Source organism: Agrilus planipennis, unplaced genomic scaffold (genome assembly GCF_000699045.2).
Source record: "Agrilus planipennis isolate EAB-ADULT unplaced genomic scaffold, Apla_2.0 scaffold198, whole genome shotgun sequence".
In the NCBI taxonomy this organism is placed as follows: Eukaryota; Metazoa; Arthropoda; class Insecta; order Coleoptera; family Buprestidae; genus Agrilus; species Agrilus planipennis.
In genome coordinates, this window is record NW_020438930.1 from 85,444 (window position 1) to 107,354 (window position 21,911).

General features: G+C 32.6%; 1 protein-coding gene across 4 annotated transcripts in view; it reads right to left on the reverse strand.

The window, feature by feature from the left end:
- LOC108739346 overlaps positions 1-21,911 on the reverse strand; it is a 62,158-nt gene that overhangs the window by 15,713 nt on the left and 24,534 nt on the right. Inside the window, exons 1-2 of one of the 4 annotated variants that reach the window (XM_018473208.1) lie at positions 18,960-19,600; positions 18,263-18,410 (exon numbers count right to left, since the gene is read on the reverse strand). The exons of 1 other annotated variant lie outside the window; for it this stretch is intronic. In XM_018473208.1, coding sequence (XP_018328710.1) covers positions 18,263-18,340 — 78 coding nt within the window. In that variant the 5' untranslated portion in view covers positions 18,341-18,410; positions 18,960-19,600. Of the gene's footprint in view, positions 1-18,262; positions 19,603-21,911 lie in introns of those variants that run through there. 2 more of the 4 variants (XM_018473207.1, XM_018473209.1) reach the window with 2 other exon arrangements.

Here is a 21,911-nt window from a genome sequence, read left to right on the forward strand (position 1 = left end):
CATTTAATAAGTGTCAACATGACATCATTACCGTAATGAAGGTTGGATCCTAAAGAGGGAATTTATCAACGGTTAGCAGCAGACTCGAAATGTTGTGTATGCATTAAATTGTAATAGGGCGTTCTTATCCTCACCACAGCATGGCTACTGTTCTCAGAGTTGGATTCCGAGTAAAAAAGAACCGTTCAATGATACTATTTTTACACGAAATTTACGTACGCATTTTATTATGATAGCCAGATTGATTGCACTCAGGTTTGGGTCTTGACTATGTAACACCTCAATGGTTAGCAGCACAGAGATGAAATGTTACATACGCATTCATTTTTTAGTCTTCTGAACTAACGACCATGCAATAATGACGCATTAAATAAAATGAACAATCTTAAAAGCATGACCGGTGAATACCAAAAAGTGAAAAATAAATGAATAGTAAAAAAACATTTTTTAAAATAAGCTTTATGCTCTAAAAAGAAGAAAATAAACTTTAAATTAAATCAAACCAGCCAATTTTTTAAATTATATAATTTATATGATATAAAAACTATTCATGATGTTCATCACTCTCTACAAGTTTCTCCAAAAGATCCATAGAACTTACTGTACATTTAGATACAAAAAGATTTCAAGCGTGTAAAGCTTACTGTGATGTAACGGATAATGTTGGTATAAATCATAACAGCTGGTGACATTAAACAAAGAATTGAAAGTTTCTTTGGTAAATGGTTCGTGGCGCTACGCGATCTCGTGGCCATTAATATAACTACTTCCAGGGTGCCATCTGTGATATTGCTCAAAGTTTTATTTATATTTATATTATTATTACAAGTAATTAAAATGTTTTTATCGGTAAATCACGTTCTTGAATTTATTAAATCGACTCCTAAATATCGAAATTCTGCCCTTTCTGCACTAAATCCTTGCTCCAGAATTTTTCATAGTATCAAAATCCACTATTAATTACTAAATTTCACTCAAATACTTTTCTTAATCACTTAAATTTTTAAATATAAATAAACAAGAATTTTATTATGGATTTATTTATTTTGGTTATGAATTGCCATGTCAAGGAAAACAACTGACACACTGGCGCTAGTTCGTATGTGACCACCAGTCAGTGCAGCCTATTCGGTGACACATGCCATTAGCTAGGGGTGGTAGATCGAGGACCTGGGAAATTGATCGGCATTATTCCAGTGTACATGTGGCAAATCGAAATCGCCAAAAAGTAAAACGTTTTGATTGTTTTGATCTTTTTGAGTATTTTTTATTGAATTTTTGCATCATTTTCTTCAACCCTCTTTCGTTGTGCGCTAATAATATGTCATCTCATATGAAATTGAGCAGATTTTTTTTTTATCAATACTATTTCCTCCTGTTGTACTGCGCTTAATTTGCTTTCTAAATTTGCAAATGATACGTTAAAAAATACAGTGTTTAGATGGTAACCTTGTCTTATTCCCTTTTTGATTTTTTTCTCGTTGATTTCTATCTTAAAGTATGTTTCTTCGAACTTTTCTAGTATACCCTCTCTTAATTTTTTGTCTATTTATAGTTTCTGTAAGGTTTTCCATGTCATGTCTCTTTTGAGTTTATAGAACGCCCTTTCAAATCCGCAAAAAAGAGAAATATTCCGACTTTTTCTTTCCTTATTTCTTCTTTGTTTTGATTAAGCAGATTCTTCTGTATCCCAACTGCATTTCTCTTAGTACCTTTTTGTCATTTAATTCTTTCTCTAGTCTGTTTCTAATTCTAAGTTTTTCAATGTATATTTTGTAACATGTGCGCATGAGTGTCATTCCTCTGTAGTTTTCTATCTTATTTCTGTCTCCACTCGGAATTTTTCCCGGAAGTTCTTTATCTCCATTCCATATTTAATTTAGAACTGTTTGCAAATCCCTATATACTTCCAGACCGCCTACATTCTTAATTTTGTCTTCTCCTGTTTTTGTTTTCCTGTTTCTTTTACCTCATCATAATATTATTTCCCCATCCCCATTTTTTTCTTTTTCCCTTTCATTATCCATTTTTATCTTTTCTTCTACAATTATTCCTCGGAATTGTTTGGCAAAGTGCTCAATCAATTTCTTCATATTTATATTTTTACTTACATGCGCTTTCCTTTTTTGTTCTTTGTCCACTAATATTTCATTCACTTTTCTGTTTTTGTCATTAGTTTTCTTTTTCCTATTTTCTCTTCTAATTTATTTTCTAAGTATTTACCTTTAATAGTCGTTCTTGTGTTTAATATTACCCCATTATGCATGTTATTTGCACTTTTATTCCGAATTTGGTAGTAATTGTGTACATTAAGATCTAGTTTTTTAGAATGATTTGCCTTTCCGCTTGACTCCATATTAACCAGTTTCCGTCAATTTTTAATATCCCATTCTCGTAACTTTTCCTTTTTCTCTTTCTTAATAAGCTGTTATCTTTATAATTTTTTGTATGTTTTTATCTTTTTCCGTTAGTTTGTGGGTGTGTATATACAAGGCGTTCTACCTAAGGCGGTTTCGTCCATAACTCTATTATACATTTAATAAAAAATGCCTTTATAAATGTGGTTTGAAATGCAAATACAGAAAATATTTTCAGTCATACAGGGTGTTCAATTTTTATTCTGAACGCTACCTAACTTAGTTATTTTAAACGGAATACCCTGTGTATTTTTTACATTTTTGTTTACTTGTTTAATTTTAGATCGACTTTATTAACAGTTTCTTATATCTAGCCGTATTAACAAAACAGTATTGTATGAAAATAAATATAAGTAAAACAAAAATATTGGTACACCAGGGAAGAAAAAGTAGGGAAAGAGAGAATATACAAAGATACGAGACGAAAAATTAGAAGTAACTGATTTCCGGTTTTAAGAAGTCAGCTGTCAGGATGGAAGGAGTAATAGGAATATAAAGCAGCTGATAGCGTAGTCGAGTCGCCTTCAATAAAAAGAAGTCACTAATATGCTCGCAAATGGTTTAGACATTCTAAAAAAGACAAAAGGTTAGAAGCGTTCGAAATGTGATGTTATGGGGGGTGGGGGGTAAGGATACCGTGGATAGAGAAGGTTAGAAATGAAGTGGTATTAGAAAGAATAGGAGAGCAAAGGATTGCATGGAAGTTGATATTTTTATTTGTTGATTTATTTTAATGTCTAATATGATTGTTTAAATGAAAATCTTAAGTATTTAAATAAAACATCATTATTCAATTTATAGTTTATTAAAAACCTTAAGTGTCCGGTATTGAGGGGGGGGACCCCCTTATAATGCTAGCTAAATTAATCAAATCAGTTTTCGTTTCTGTTGTGTCAAAGGTTTAAACATTGAAATAAATCCATTTTTATATCAAAAAGTAAGTTCTTATTTTTGCCAATATAGCGTACCTTGTTCATCAATTAAAGAGTTTATTTTTAGTTTGTTTTTTTCTTCAAAATTTTACTAGATTATAAATAAATAAAAAACGTAATTTCGGAAAAATTGTCGGTTTCCGATGATTATTGTAAATATTTTGAGCTGTTATTTTCTTTGCGTATACCTTTTCTTATGGGCCTATAATACGTCATTGTAGTCATTTTAGATTTTTGACTTTTGTTTATTTTTTTCGATTTATTTAAAGACCAAAATCGGTAGAGCTCAGAAACTTACAGGATCTGCATATCATTGGAAGATAGGTACCAATGTATCCTGCAAGGATTATTCACTATGTTTGTGTCCTGCGGTATTTTTACGAAGAAATAGCCTGCCTAATTAATCGAACATTGATAGTAGTAGCATTAAATTAGTATATACAAATAAATTATTAGCAGTGGACATGCTAGCCGATTTGTCATTACGTTTTTAAAAAAAATTTTTCATTTCTACGGAAGCCTAACAAATATTGTAGCCGACCAAGGATCTTCGTGTTCAGCAAAAAAATTCATCTATTTTTGCCAGGACTGTAATATTAAGTAAATTCATAACACGGTAGCAACACCAAGGGCAAATAGACGAAATGAACGGTTTAACCGCACTGTTTTAAGCGCCCTACTTACATCAACCCTCGAAAAGTGCAAACGGGATGAAAACGTTTCGAAGATCCACATTGCTATTATTACGACAATTATTACAGTCACCGGGAGAACTCCTTCTGAATTGTTATTTGGATATCAGCCACGAGATATTGCAGATCCTACATTAGCCCAAGAAGTCGCAACAATTTCCCAGATAATTGATTACATTGCACAGCTACGAAACGAGGTTGCCGATAAGCTCAAAGCTAATCAACAAAAACAAAAAGATCGTTTTGGTATTACTCGATAAAGTAGAAACGCCGGAAGGTAGAAGTTGAAAATTAGTCCAGAAATATAGCGGCCCAATGGTTGTTAAGAGTACTTTACCTAATGATAAATACGTTGTTAGTGATATGGACCATACTCATGGAATACGAATGAAGGTGAAATATGAACGAGTTGTTGCCGTTGACTAAATGAAGCCATGGGGTAGAACTGTTGAGCTATCAGATTCAATATCTGATGAGAGCGGAGAAGGTGGAGTGGTTTCGAGCGACTCCAGTGAATCAGGGGATGAAGATAGAATCCTCGGGGGCGAGGAACCGCAGATTGACCGAATATGAGGAACGTATTTTTTTAGGTTTGCTATTAATTATGTTATATTCTTATTGACGAATAAATTGTCGAACCAAGCTTTCCGTTGTATTTAAGTTTCACGGTCACGGGAAGATTATTTTGCGAGTATCGTATGTATACGTGTGTGTGTTTGTCGATTATTACTGAAAGAAAGAAAATCCTTTATTAAAAAATCATTTGTGTGCTTTCAATATAGTTAGACGGGTGTGGTCTTTTCGCTGTGTAATCATTAAGTGTGTTGGTTCTACAATTTGTGGCGAGTTATTTTAATCGTCCCTTATTTATGAACGTAAATAAGGGAACATTAAAAAGAACAACAACAGAAGAAAATAATACTTTGCACAGTGGATTTAAAAATAATAAAGATACAAGGATTTAATATATACATATAACTACAAAACGATTGTTGTATACACAGAAAAATTGTTGTTTTTACATTCCTATAAATGTTTGTTTGTTTCTGCAATAAAGAGAATGTTATTCTAAATATACACTAAATTATTTCCGTTTTTATCATTTCATGGTGTGAAGTAAATCTCTTTTTCACTGAAAATTACTTTTCCTTATTCTTAGACACAACTGATAATGTATAAACTGTTACTATAATGATCGTACAAAAAATAGGATAGGATCTGCTGCAATCACAATTCTTTGTTGGCCTAACAAATTCTTTGGAAAAGTGTACATCTGCAATAAAGGGAATGTTATTCTAAATATACACTAAATTATTTCAAATATTATTTAGCTAGTTAGTCACATTTACGAAACCGGGAAAGTTCCCAGAGGATTATAAACGGAACGTGGTAGTAACCATACCTAAAACGAGAGACGCGGATAGATGCGAGACATTTAGAACAATTAGTTTAACTTCCCATGCGTCAAAAATCTTAACTAGAATTGTACATAGGAGGATGGAAAAAAGGGCGGAAGAACTATTCGGGGAAGATCAATTTAGGTTTAGAAGAAATAGAGGAACGCGGGAGGTCATTCTAGCTTTACGGGAAACAATAGGAAAACGATAGAAAAAAGAAAGAGGGCGTACACAGGATTTGTAGATTTAGAAAAAGCTACATTTGTTAAATGGGACAATATGTTAAATATACTTAAAGATAGAAGAATGATAATAAGTTTGTATAAAGAGTAACAGGTAATTATAGAGATGGGTGTGCAACGTAGAGAAGTAAATATAAGGAAGGAAGTCAGACAGGGATGCACACTGTCACCGCTACTTTTTAATCTATACATCGAAGCAGCGATCAACATCATTAAAGACAGTACAACTATAGGGATAGATAAACAGGGGTAAAAGATTAGTATGCTTAGATTTGCAGATGATATAGCGGTATTAGCATCTAGCAAGGAGGATCCTTTAAATAAAATGGAAACGGTATTGACAAAACAGTATTGTATGAAAATAAATAAAAGTAAAACAAAAATACTGGCATGCAAGGGAAGGAAAAGTAGGGAAAGAACGAATATAAAGATAGGAGACGAAAAACTAGTATATAAAGCAGATAGCGAGTCCCTTTCAATAAAAATAAGTCACTTCTATGCTTGCAAACGGTTAATTTAGAAATTCGAAAAAGGTTGTTAAAGGTGTGTTTGGAGCACGGCGCTGTACGTGTGCGAAACATGGACAGTGGGCGCGACGGAAAAAAAAGGTTACAAGCGTTCGAAATATGGTGTTACAGACGAATGATGAGGATACCGTGGATAGAGAAGGTTAGAAATGAAGAGATTAGAAAGAGGACTTTATTGTAGTCAATAAGAAATAGGCGAGATAGGTTGGTAGGACAACTCCTCAGGCATTAAGGTCTAGTCAGAGACAGAAACGGAAGTTAGGAGGGGTAGAGGTAGACCTAGATTAGATCACTATTCGCAAATAGTTAAGGATATGGGTTGCTCTAGCTTTAGGGAAATGAGAAGATTAGCGCAGGATATGAAAGAGTGCGTGTCTAACCAGTCTTAGGACTGACGACCTTATGATGATGATAATTGCTAAAATAAACTAAAAGTAAATTCCTCAGAAAGAAAGTTTATGGCTATCGGTTCTAAGTTTGGTGTGTTAGAAATATTGTGCTTAAGAATATAAACTCAGTGAGATGCAATTTGCACAGTAAAAAANTAAATCTAAGATTCCTTTTAAACGATTTTTATTAATACATTTTCGTTTAATGAGCACAAACACCTTACAGCATTCTACACGTTTTCAAGAAAAAAGTGTTAAAACTCAAAAGACAATATGTTATTAAAAGAATGAATAAAAGTTAAGGATAATATATTGTATTGTATTGTAATAGAGAAATTTTTTACTAGAAAGAGGATGAGCGATTAAATAGTACAGATGAAAAAAAGACAGAAGTGCATAGAAAGAGTTGGAATGTTTAACTAAAGACACTGATATGAGAAAATATGGAAAGAAAGGAAAAACCAAAAATTTGAAAGATGGAAGAGTAAAGAGTAACAACATGATTTAGACTGAGAAGTGAGAATAGGACGGCAAGGTACTGGGAAAAAGAAAAGTTATGTAAATTGGAACCAGAGACGTTAGAACACATTTTTGAGAAATGTAGAATAGGAATTAGTGCAAAAAAATGGAAAATTCAAATGGAAGGAAAGGATGGTCTAAAAAACACACAAAATACAATTTTATTACACCAAAGCACCCCAATACTAATCGCCAATTTAGATAACAATAGATAACAATAATATTTTGGGGACTTTGACACTAATTATCATCATCAATTTACGATGGAAACCTACTATTGAATTAAATATGCATGTATCATAACGGTAAACATCAGGATTTTAGCAATTACGATGTAGGACAACCGATTTAGGAAAGACGTTGTAAAAATAATTTAGATGACAGCATTGTTATAAAAAAAGACAAAGTTTATCATAAAAAAAAAGTTGAAACCGCTCAAGAAAATAACATCAAAGATATAATTGTCGCCGATGATTTTCATTCTCTACATTTACCATGTACTTCCGGAACATTTAGCAATTAGAAATTTTGAAAATAGCGCAGGTTTATTATTACTAAATTTAAAAAAGTCATGAATCCAGACGACTCAACATATATTTATTGATAATTATTCCTTAAAACCGCTTTCAGTAAAATTGTGAAGGTAAAATGCAATTTGGATCATTGTAGTAGAACTAGTAAATCGTTGTACGAAATATCGTGAGCACTCAATGCCCTGCAAATATGCTATTCCTTTTAAAGTGTTTCAAATTAAACAAGTTATGATAAACGAAAAATTAGATAAAACGAACAAAAATATTTCGAAGTGGTCTGTATTCTGTCGAAACTGCCAGATACGGATCGCGATTTCGATCTTTTTGGATCTCATCAGCGCGTCGCAAGCAGCTCCGACAGAACACGACGAACCTTTACCTGCTGTCTTATTCGTTTCAGCAAGTAGATATCCATATTTTTAAATGGACCTTGTTGGAGTATACGTAATCCTCAAACCTTTTTGCTTAAAATTGTCCAAAGAACGATTTACGACATCAAAGCTGAGGTAAAAGCATATAAATAGTTGTACCTAGTTTGAAATATGTGATTCTGAATTTGAATTTTATTATTTAATTAATTTACTTTTATGGTAAAAGTGCAGTTCATGTTGCCCTCCATAAGTTGCGTTCAAATGTTGCAATGCGCACAACAACCTAATATAATAAATTCACACCATAATATAAGTAATGATTAACGAAAAGATCTACCGACTTCACCCTTCTACTAACACTAAACGAAGGTTCAAAATTTGCAACAATGTGAGTTCGAACCTCGCCATATTGTTTGGTTAGGTTATTATCGGAAATTAATTGCCACATCTCGTACGTCATTTCTCAATATTTTTAGGTTCTACGATTTAGTATTAGACAGTCTTTTAATTTAATTAGGTATTTTTGAGATATATCGTGCAAGTTTTCTTTATAACTTAACTTTCATTAAAAAAAAGGTTTTTTAATTAGTTTAAAAATGATTTTTTAATTTTTTCTAGAAAAATGGATAGCTTTCCCTTTATTTGACTTTCAAACTCTAATTTAGCATTCGAAGACCAACAGCTAACCCTTAACAAGTCATAGCTCAGTTCGTATTGCAATCATTAGAAAACCATTTACTTTGCTTTTTAACAGCTAAAATTTTGTTTCTACACTTTTTTTTATAAAATGCATACTTTTCGAGTTATTCGCAAATAACCAATTAAAAATATTAATCTTTTCTATGAAACTCGGACACCTTTGGTGGCGAATTACTCCAAATGTTTTAATTTTACAAAAGAAAATGAATAACACCTTTTTCTTAGAATTATTTGTACTATCTATTCAAATTATAATAAAAAACGCCCTTAATTATGAAAATTTCATGGTGAGGATAAATTTTTGTTGGAAGATAACAATCTGGTTACCGAAACCATTTCCGAAGACTAATCGAAAAACGATATTGTTTTTTTTTATTATATGGATCTATTTTAAACTAAAAATCAATCATCGACAAAACCCAATTTTTTTTTAATCAGTTGTTTTTTTTTTTCGGTTACAGGACAACTCCTCAGGCATTAAGGTCTAGTCAGAGACAGAAACGGAAGTTAGGAGGGGTAGAGGTAGACCTAGATTAGGTTACTATTCGCAAATAGTTAAGGATATGGGTTGCTCTAGCTTTAGGGAAATGAGAAGATTAGCGCAGGATATGAAAGAGTGCGTGTCTAACCAGTCTTAGGACTGACGACCTTATGATGATGATGAGTGTACATCTAACCACAGCGGAGCACATGAGCTTACTTCAGAAAGAAAATTTTACTGGCCAAATATCTTGAATGATTGTCAAAATTATGTAAACCAATGTAAATATTTGTCAACAGGCAAAAAATAAGAGGCATCCCACAAAATATAAAGTTATATTTATATAAGTATNATAACAATCTGGTTACCGAAACCATTTCCGAAGACTAATCGAAAAACGATATTGTTTTTTTTTATTATATGGATCTATTTTAAACTAAAAATCAATCATCGACAAAACCCAATTTTTTTTTAATCAGTTGTTTTTTTTTTTCGGTTACAGTTTTAACTTCTAAATAGTTTGTAAAAAAGCAAGAAAATCAAAAGTGTGTGTTTTTTAAATACTGGTCCTTGCAGAAATTAGGATTTTCATGTGGTTCACCAGTACAATCAACAAGAAAAAACATTGGTCCATCGAGCCGGATCTAACAACAGGAAATTATCAAAAACAAGACCATCAACAAAAAAATAAAGAAAGGTGAGGGACCAAATCGAATTACATGATGTTTAGGAACAAGCATACAAATCAACCGTCGCCGTCACCCGTCGTAACGTTCACGAACACAGTAACTGCAAACTCCACCTTTTTTCTTTTCCTTTGCAACTACTGTTTCTATTCTGTGTCAAACATGGAAGAATAATTAAGGAAATTAGTCACTCAATTAGCTCAAATTAAAGGCTGCCAAACGCGCTTCAAAAATTATATCACTTCAATTTCACAAAAGACTGTGACTGTGTAGTAGCGTGGGATTTGCTTAAAAGCAGTCACGAAAAAAAAACTTGATTTTTGCAACTGCAATGTAGGTATCAAGGTACTATTTTGATTATTTCGTATTAGGTCAGAACACAGACAGGCTGCATATTATGCCCTTTCAATTATAAGATTTGAATATTCCGCCAAAATTAGCAGACGTAACATGTAATGAATCTTTTGCGATAGATATTTTAATTGGTGCAAAACTATTTTAGAAATTGTCCTGCGTGGATCAACGCAAATTGGGACCCGACAAACCATTTTTAGAGAAGACAAAATTCGGCTGGGTATTAGACGGGTATTTAGACTTAAATTCAACATCTGTCTCACCAACAATAAATTGCCTATCCGTATGGAAAAATTAAGTAAGTAATTTAAGTAACCAAATTGTTTTTTGGGATTTAGAAGGTTAAGAATACAGTAAGACCCAGCTTAACGCGGGGATACGTTCCATCAAAGTAGAGCGTAATGCGAAACAGTGCTAAACGAGGCTATCTGAACATGTAAATAATGGGGTTAGAGGAAGATGGATAGAAAATTGGTTAGGTATTAAATTTAATAATTGTATTTTTAATAATAATAATAAAACCCAACATTTATTTTTTATAAAAATAAAAACAGTATAAACGAATATACAATACTTATAAAAACAAATAAAATTCAGTCAGATCATTCAGTCTATTCTGTGTTTCCAATTTTCTGCCTTTTTGTCAAGAAGGCATCTGATGTAGTTTGCGTTTTCCTTTTGCGTTCTGTTAGAAGTTGTTGATAAGTGGATAAAGTATCTATAACACCCCGTCTTGGTTTTGAACTCCTGTCAAAATTTGGTTCATTTTCAACTAATTGGTCCATAATTTCAGTTATAGTGGTCAAACTTCTTTTTACGAACGCCATCGAAAGTTCTTTTTACTCTTCTTCGAAATTACTACTATCAATATTTTTGTTTTCTTCCTGCTCAGTTAATTCCTTGATTTTTTGAGTTCAACACAACTACACAGTTTCAGATTTGTTATATATATTTTTGCGCACAATTTCGGGGAATCCCTGGGTTAAAATAAAAGAGCTCTAAACCGAAACAGCGCTAAACGAAACAGCGTTAAGCGGGGTCTTACTGTAATCAGGTTAGAATGTCCGAAGAGGAACTTTATTGTGAACAACATTTTACTGAAAACCATCAACACCGTCAGAATGGCCAATTTATCGTCAGTATTCTATTTAAAGATAACGTATTTGACCTAGGTGAATCACGAATACAAGCGTTGAAACATTTTTTATCTCTAAAGCGTAAATTAAATCACAATATGGAATTACAGAGTATATTAAGTTTTTAGAAAAGAATGAGAGGTTAGGTCACATGACCAAAATAAATGAGCACAAGTTACATGTTTTTATTTGCCCCATCATGCCGTTGTTAAGGTATCAAGTATTACAACAAAGTTACATGTCGTATTTGATGCATAGGCAAAATCAGATACGGGGTTATCATTAAATGATGTTCAACATACGAGTCCTAATATTCACCATGATTTTGTGCAGTAGTGAGATAAAAATTATCCGGAGACCACTCGGAAGTTGCATTTCTGAACTCCCGTTCTACTAGAATGTTATTAAAATAAAACTAGTAGTGAATTTGATTGATGTGTTTAATGAGAAGGTTTCCTATATACTAACTAACAACATTAAATTTACTTAAAACTAGAGAACAACTAAGAAAGGGAGTGGAGTCTAAATGAAACATAACGTAGTGGTGGATGAATGTAGGAATTTTCTGAATGTTGTCATATACGAGAGGTTTTTGAGTTCAACTAGATACAGGAAAGTTCTTAAAGCAACTATGAAAGAGCTAACAATGAGCCAGGTATTAGTGACAGAAAAACCTCATTTATGCTACCAGGAATTATTGAATTCATCACGTACATTTTGTCTGTATGACAAATAGAATATTCACGAAATATTGTAAAACCAAATAATAAAAGAAAAAAATTTATGACTTAAATGTTTGAAGAAATGTTATAAAGTTGAACTGAACAAAGGAACAAAGAAATTTGAAATGTAATGGAAGTAAATAATAACACTAGATACACTAACTAAACGCAAAAGTTTTTGAATAAAAATAATTGTAAAAATACAGATAATTATTAGCACAAAACAGAAGGTATATAATAATGAACTAATGATAATTAAGGACTAGGGTCTTATTTATATACGTTTATTAATGACACTAACTTCATGCAGCTAAAGAATAAAACTAGTGCAGTTAACTAGTCTAGAGTGGTTGCTGACAGAACGCCTACTTTTACTCACGACAGACGTCGTAGGGAATATCGTAAATATAGAAAAGAGATGTCAGGTAGGAATTGCAGCGGACACTAATTAAGAAAAAGGAATAACATTACAGAACTCTTCTGCAGAATTTCAGCATGCTGCCAGCATCGGACTTTTAAGTTTAAGTTTAAGGGTATAATTCCATCCAGGCAGTTATAAACACGACCTTGATCTTTTGCGTAGTAAGTAACCTTTAACCGCTGCAGCGCTTACTATTATTCACTTTGTACTACTCATGAAGCATTTTCTAACAAGAAAGAAGAAACGTCCATTCTCACAGATAATTTATTACCAATTTTGATCGTACCGACTATAGCAATAGAAACAGTCGAGGGGTATTTTGAAGTATCATTGCAGTTTTAAGATGGCGTCTGATAAATTTTATAATTGTATAAAAAGTAAAAGTAAACTACTAAAAGTTGTTTAATCGTCACAAAGGNTATGACATTCCGACTGCATGATAATTGTATTTTTAATAATAATAATAAAACCCAACATTTATTTTTTATAAAAATAAAAACAGTATAAACGAATATACAATACTTATAAAAACAAATAAAATTCAGTCAGATCATTCAGTCTATTCTGTGTTTCCAATTTTCTGCCTTTTTGTCAAGAAGGCATCTGATGTAGTTTGCGTTTTCCTTTTGCGTTCTGTTAGAAGTTGTTGATAAGTGGATAAAGTATCTATAACACCCCGTCTTGGTTTTGAACTCCTGTCAAAATTTGGTTCATTTTCAACTAATTGGTCCATAATTTCAGTTATAGTGGTCAAACTTCTTTTTACGAACGCCATCGAAAGTTCTTTTTACTCTTCTTCGAAATTACTACTATCAATATTTTTGTTTTCTTCCTGCTCAGTTAATTCCTTGATTTTTTGAGTTCAACACAACTACACAGTTTCAGATTTGTTATATATATTTTTGCGCACAATTTCGGGGAATCCCTGGGTTAAAATAAAAGAGCTCTAAACCGAAACAGCGCTAAACGAAACAGCGTTAAGCGGGGTCTTACTGTAATCAGGTTAGAATGTCCGAAGAGGAACTTTATTGTGAACAACATTTTACTGAAAACCATCAACACCGTCAGAATGGCCAATTTATCGTCAGTATTCTATTTAAAGATAACGTATTTGACCTAGGTGAATCACGAATACAAGCGTTGAAACATTTTTTATCTCTAAAGCGTAAATTAAATCACAATATGGAATTACAGAGTATATTAAGTTTTTAGAAAAGAATGAGAGGTTAGGTCACATGACCAAAATAAATGAGCACAAGTTACATGTTTTTATTTGCCCCATCATGCCGTTGTTAAGGTATCAAGTATTACAACAAAGTTACATGTCGTATTTGATGCATAGGCAAAATCAGATACGGGGTTATCATTAAATGATGTTCAACATACGAGTCCTAATATTCACCATGATTTTGTGCAGTAGTGAGATAAAAATTATCCGGAGACCACTCGGAAGTTGCATTTCTGAACTCCCGTTCTACTAGAATGTTATTAAAATAAAACTAGTAGTGAATTTGATTGATGTGTTTAATGAGAAGGTTTCCTATATACTAACTAACAACATTAAATTTACTTAAAACTAGAGAACAACTAAGAAAGGGAGTGGAGTCTAAATGAAACATAACGTAGTGGTGGATGAATGTAGGAATTTTCTGAATGTTGTCATATACGAGAGGTTTTTGAGTTCAACTAGATACAGGAAAGTTCTTAAAGCAACTATGAAAGAGCTAACAATGAGCCAGGTATTAGTGACAGAAAAACCTCATTTATGCTACCAGGAATTATTGAATTCATCACGTACATTTTGTCTGTATGACAAATAGAATATTCACGAAATATTGTAAAACCAAATAATAAAAGAAAAAAATTTATGACTTAAATGTTTGAAGAAATGTTATAAAGTTGAATTTAACAAAGGAACAAAGAAATTGAAAATATAATGAAAGTAATTAACAACACTAAATCTAACTAAATGGGAAAGTTTTCGAATTAAAATAATTGTAAAATATATAGATAATTATTAGCACTAAACAATATTCAAACTATATTATTGCTCTTCCAGAACCATTAATATGCAATTACCGTGGATATTGCCAAAACGTACAGACTATTATCCGAAACCCAACGCAATTTACAACTTATATTATTTTAGCTACACGGTGTTTAAAACAAGTCGCGATCCCAGCTCGCGCAGAATACCCAAACGCGGTTCGGATAATAAAACAGGACTTCTACATGGATGAATTGATAACAGGGTATTCTTCGGAAACGAACGCGATAGAGTTATATCACGATATCTCAAAATTATTATAAAGAGTAGGGTTATCGTTACGTCAGTGGTCGTCAGATAATATAAATAAAGCGTCTGATCCGCAAGAATTGCTTGTAAAAAGATATGAAAATGGTTATAACAATAAAACAGTAGAGTAGAGTAGTAAAAGGAACAATTTTAGCGCCGTTAAAAGCTATAACACTACCACGTCTCTAGTTATTACTGTTGACGCAATTACTGGTAAGATTCAACTATCGTGCTGAATTGGATCAATTTTGCCCCTAATAGGTGGAAGACAATCGTGGCTAATCGAGCAGGGGAGATTCAAGGCTTGACTAATAAATCAGATTGGCGCCACGTTGCGTCAAAGGATAACCATCTGGATTTACTATCGCGCGGACTGGAACAGCAACATCTAAAAAACGGCAACAAGAATGGTTGCAGTGAAACTCGAATACATGGCCAGTATCTAATATCATTCACGAACATTCATTAGAGCAAAAAATTACTCTTTTTGTAACGAAACAAGAAGATTGTTTTCACTCATTTGCGAAATTTACAAATGACAAGAAAACAGATATTTTAACCGCTACAGAACTAAATCAGACTTTGCAATTCCTAACTCGCAATGCTCAAACCACTTGTTTCAATAGAAATAAAGGATGTACTGAAAGATAAACCAGTAAGTAGAAAAAGTAAATAAAAAAGTACATTATTAAATTTAAAACCCTTTAATTGATGATAAAGACATGGTTCGGGTAAAAAACATTGCTAGACAAGACAGAATTTTAAATAAGGTATTACGTGCGATTCTGTAACTTTATGAAATCGAATAGAAATATACTACTGCATCGGCCAGCGTCGATTTTCGGTATTCCGTAATTGAAGTAGAAGATGCAGCAATCGAAATTTATAATCTCTTCAAGACCATAAATAAAATAGGCGACAACAATGCATTTGTCGGGCAAATTTAGGCTTTAATGACTAGGTGATAGGTGGGAATAAGGAGCAGATTCTTGCAAAGTTGGGGTGGAAGCAGAAAAAGGGTCCGTGGTGCTACAAAAAGAAGTAGTAAATGATGAAGTAGAAATTCTAGAACAGAACCCAAATAAAACTGGATTTATTAGAACAAAAAAATTGAAAATTGAATTATGCAGGTTCACTCGTGCGACATTACAAGAAATTCCGACAAAGAAATTTGTAGAACACTTGTGGGTTATTGGCAAGATTAAAATTAAATGAATAAACATACATATTTATAAAAAAACAAAACATTATTTCGGCCAGGAGTAGAGCCGGTCTTACCGTTAGACCACAGCTTGCAAAAGCGAGTGTTTCACATCTTAACCAAAACATATAAATGTTTGAAATCGATTAGAAGTGTCGGGGTAGAATCTAAATTGTATCGAATCGGTATTGCGTAACTCCTCAGATCGAAATATGACATTCCGACTGCATGGAGGATGTCGAAACCGTTGCGGATCGTAGAAATCTTCATTCGCACATACGCCCGCTCATAAGTAATCTATGCGCCCATTAGTTTTCTAGTAATAATAGAAGCGAAGTGAAAACGGTGAAGAGTTAACTACAAAACAAGAATAATTTAAATACAAATATTGATGTAAGTCGGAGAAGAAGCTGCGCGCGAAATACAAAGGTAAATAGCCTCCAAGGAAGCAATCAAGTTCAGTAATAGCTAAGTTTTGTTTCGGCAACTAGATAACATAAAATTATTAAAATTGAGATGGACAACAATAACGAGATGATTAACCTTCAACAAAACAAACGTAAATGTAATTTATTCATCTGTTTTAATGAATAACCAATGACATTTAATTTTAGTACAGGAAAACGAAAATTTACATGCAATTAAAAGACGAGTAAGAGATCAGTTAATTAGAAACAGTTTTAATTAAGAATGAAATATATATATCTGTTAATTATATAAAATTACTACTTACAAATACATTTTAAACATTGTGTACATACTTAAGCAGTAATGTTTGTTTATGTATATTTACATACCCATAATTTTTATTATTTTCCTAATGTATCTAATTATTATCCTAAATTAAATTGCTACAACTGTATATTCAATTTTTTTGTTCTAATAAATCCAATTCTTTTTGACTTCCGTTCTGAAATTTCTACTTCATCGTTTACTACCTACTTCTTTTTATTATACCACAAACCCCTTCGCTGCTTCCACCCAACTTCGCAAGCATCTACTATACTATATCTAAGTTAAAAAATAATATTTAGGGGTTTCTGTGAACTTATAGTATAAAGATGGATAATGGCATATTATTGAAGTAGTAATGGCAAAAAAAGAAGACTTTAGCATTGGTCATTGGTACAAAACATGACGTTATAAATACCTGACTAAAAAGAAACTGCCTGTAATCAACAAAACTTAAGAGGCACAAATTAAGTGACGTTTTGATTATTAAACCAACGTTTGAATCTTTACTCAAACAGACCCGGTGGGGTCTGGTTAAGGTTACAAAAAATTTAATCGTACTAAAATGCGTACATCATAAAGGTATTTGAAGTTCCACATTCCTGCAATAAAAGAAAGGTCATGACCACGACAACACTCATTTCGTCTGTGTTGTTTCTACCCACAGTAGCCTTGTAATATAAGGATAGATTAATCCAACTTTAACCGAAAAATTCTTTTATGTGACTGTTTTTTTTTTGTTTATAGGAATATGAACCACAAAATATCTCTTTAAGCGAAAAGTACGTATCCAAATTATTAAAGTAATATCCATACCCCACGAAATAGGCAAACAAATTTAAGTAAAATAACTGCCTGTCACATAATATCGGCGTCTGCTGCTTATTTTATGAATTAAGTAAAATTGTCGAATACATGCAATAGAAATTATACGTATTTTGCGTAAAATACTATTACATAACATTGTTTTCAAAGCAACGGTAAGTTAGAGTGTCGAATACTTTCACCTTTAATTTATATAAACATGTAACACCAGGCCATTAATTACGCGTCTCCCTCTCTCTTATTATAAATCGGTCACAATGGATAGAAAAAAGTAATAAAATCAAATACAAAAAATTACCTATAATATATAAATACATCGCCTAAAGAAACAATAATATAAGTTTCGAACCGCTGCGATATATAGCAGTATTTTTTTAGTCAACCTAAACGACCTTCTATATCTAGGAAAAAAATTACAAGACAAAAGTTTACTATTATACGACTTGCAGACATTAAAATCATTAGGGGTATCTGTATTGTTTGAATAAAAGATTTCCGTAACCTAAATAACAAACATAAAAACGAAAGAATGTCGAAATCATGCAATTTCGTATATGTTGAATAATATAAGCAGATGTTTATTTTTAATCGACTTTAAAATAGGAATGAAGTTCTTAATTATTCGACAAGTAGGAATCTAACTCCTTTTTCTCACAGATTACGACCAAGAAACAAGATATTTCAACTCACCAAAAATCTACCGAACAGGTTTCGAATTGGAAGACGTCTACCCCAGCACCTTCCATTAGAGCTGGTGCTCACTCTCATATCTTCACAAGAATCCACAGAAAAACTTGGTGCGGCACATTAGGTGGACTCTAACGTACCTACATTACTTCTAATAAAAATTCAAATTAACCACTGGCCAATATTGATATTTTAACATAATTATTCTCCACACGTCTTTAAATGAATTTGTAAATAAATAATATTTAATGCATGTATTTACATAAGAATTGTAAATGGATATGAACAGTAATTCGGCTTTAACATTAACTCTATTTTTATCGTATACAGATGCACCAGCAGCTGAAAAAAAACCGAAATTTGCAAATACCGAATATCCACATTCTGCCATAAAGTGAAAAGGAAAAAGAACAAAACTACTAATAATAAGCCAATTCACATTTCGCTGCTGAAAGACTAAACTTTTGTAATCTATCAATTATTAACGCACCAACAAAATAAAAACACCTACACACTCAAACCACTTCAACATGCAAAACGAAACAACACATTATTTTTTCGGATCACGGCAAAAACTATATATTCTTAATATCCATATGGATTAATGAAAACAAGAAAACAATGCGAACATACATATATATTACAAAGAGAGAGCGTTACATCAAACCCGAACCCGGAAATGTTAACTTCAGTAACTAACCAGCGATGAGTCAACTCAACAACTCAATCATCAACGAGAAAACGAAACATCATTCCTGTCGACCACCTGTAAAAGCAGTGATAGTTGCCGAAGAACACATGTGTATATTTAACATTTGTTGCTTGCGACGGTGGCAACGGTAAATGTTAATATTGTTGTTGTCGTTGTTGCTACATGGTTATCTATCGTAGTTACGGTCAAAATATTGACGCCCGCGTTTAATTTCACGTTCTACCCGTTTAAAACAAGACATACCGAACATCTTCGAACTAAAGATTAGAATGACGTCTGATTCTGAATTTCTAAATCTGACTGACTATTGTGAGATCTGAGAACGGACACATTCGATATGAAAAAGAAGGGGCAGGCAGTAGGTAGACCTGTTTTTGCAAACGATGCAAAAGAAGGTGGACTGCTGCGCTATGTTGATGTCGTTTTGTTGGGGAATTTTACTATTTTATATCAGTAGCGCAGCTACCATATGGCGGGGCAGTGCAGTATACCGGGGCTTAGTGTTCAGGGGATTGTTGTCGCCCCGGCAAAAGCAGTGATGATGAACAGAAATTTTCATTACGCATTTCGTACATTGCAATGCATACAAGCAAGCTATTGTGATCGCAAGTTGAAATAAACATGTACACTATATGATTATACTTATTTTTTAGGTGATCTAAGAAACAAAATTTTTGTATACCTATTTCTTTTGTTTAATTGGGGCCCTAAAATATTTTGCATCCAAACCCCTCATTATCTAGTTACATTACTCCTCCCTCTTTTACTTTACTTCGTTAAACTTTCCGTTTCATCTTCTAGATTTACCACATAAGCGTCTAAGGACACAGATTCCACACTTCCGCATGCGCGGAGTCGGACAGTGATGGACAAATAAAAATTAATGCATTCGTCTCATTTATTATAAATGCGTTTTATTAGACTTCATGATAGTAAAAAATACATGGCAACGAAAACACCCACTTTTAAGTGTTTACGTTCCTTACCGTAATCTTACAATCCTAAGCAATCAAATAGTAAAGGCCTAGACGGTAAAAATGGAAAAAAAAACTAGGACAGCCAAGACTTAGACTTAACCTATCAAAGCATACTAATTATATGTATACATAAATTAAGAAAAAAATTATTACATCGGGAGTATCTCGTCGTACCCAGACCATTAAAGTGTACGGAGCAGGAGTCGCGAAGCGAAGTGGAATCCGTGTCGCTAGTCGTTCAACAGGCAACTACAGTTAACGTACGACTTTAATTGTATATATACATATAGCTCGACTAGAGATACAGTGTGGATATGATATGACGTTTTGAGTGGTTTACAATACTCCCTGGTGTTGCTTAATAACAATAACAATAAAATTTTAATTTCGTATCCATTTGTACTGATAAATTAGCTTCCGGAAATGTATTAAATAACAATAACAAAGATACCTACTACATAGAAGTTTCTTGGTAACTACGGTTTGTGAAACATTGTTTGGCTGTGTCCACCCCTACGTATGAAAAATAAACAGCTCTTTTTCAATTTTGACCATCAACCCATTTTTAAAAAAATGTGGAATATCTGTTTGTTTTAGCTATAATTTTTTTTTTAATTTAAGGGTATTTATCCCTAATTTTTTTTAACATACAGAATCAATTGCTTAAATTTATCTCATCTAAATTTGCTGGTTGAACACTAAAAAATGTGAAGTATTAATCTCGAAAGTTTGTAACCCATATGCTCAGTGATGTACAAGATACCGTAAATAAAGTATCAGGGATACAAAATTCTTTTAAATTAAATATTTCACATATCAGATGCAATGGTGTCTGAAATACTAGATATAAAATACGTATCTTTTGAATACTTTTTATAGATAAAATGCATTTTTTTAATGGATGATTATTTGTTTACTTGTAAATCGCGTTGATCGTGCAAACGTGACACAACATAATATTATATTTTTAAGGTTTTAATTGCGTAAAACCAGTTCTTCAAACAGTTTATCGCTCATTTTTCTTCGATGAGGCCTCATGGTCATGCTCCCAAATGAGAAGAGTCGCTCCACAGGGGCAGAACTTGGCAAACAGGTGTAGTATTTGAAAAATATTTTTTTTATTGTAGGATAAGTATTTAAGCTCTTTATGTTGGCTAGCTAATACAACACACAACTAAATAAAAGCGATAATTCCCTGTATGTTCTTCTTACCATCTTACCCTTGCTTTTAGTTCTAGAGGGGTATCAACTGGGCGAACATAGTAGGTGTTCATTATGGTTTTCCTGACATCTGAGGTTGCTTATAACTCACATTTTTCGAGAAACCTATTTAGTCAAGAAAAATATTCGTAACTGTTTTTTTTTCAAGACATTCTTTATTTTTTACCGTTGGAGAAGATATTTTGTCTCTCACTCTAAACGCGGTTGTACAACTTTTCCTTTCGAAAGCCATCTCATTTCCGTGTGTAGAAGAAGTGATTGATACTGACTTTCCATATGTTCACATGATTTTTTAAAAAACCTTCACTGCAATACATCTGCTACTAATGCAAGAAGAAATCTATATTTTTGCAATTTGCCACGAGGCGCGTGCGAATAGACACTTCCCACGGCAATTGTATAAAGGGTTGAAATGGAATACAATCGTGCGAAAGGGTTCGTGCGATTGATTGGTTGGTAACGGGTCGTGTTGACCACTTTGACGAGATCTCTGTTTAATATTCTCTTTATATATTCTTATTTTTAATATTAAAACAGTTAATTACTAAATCTATTACTTTTTACACTCTTATACTAATGACATTCTTGAATAACAATAGCTATATTTAAAAATTGCCGTAAATATCTAAATAAATAAGAGTGACATTGCTTTGAGTGATCAGACAGGATCTATGCGTATACAATTATGATAAATAACGTAGAACCTATTTTCTCATTTGGCATCTAGGTTAATTTTTTTAGT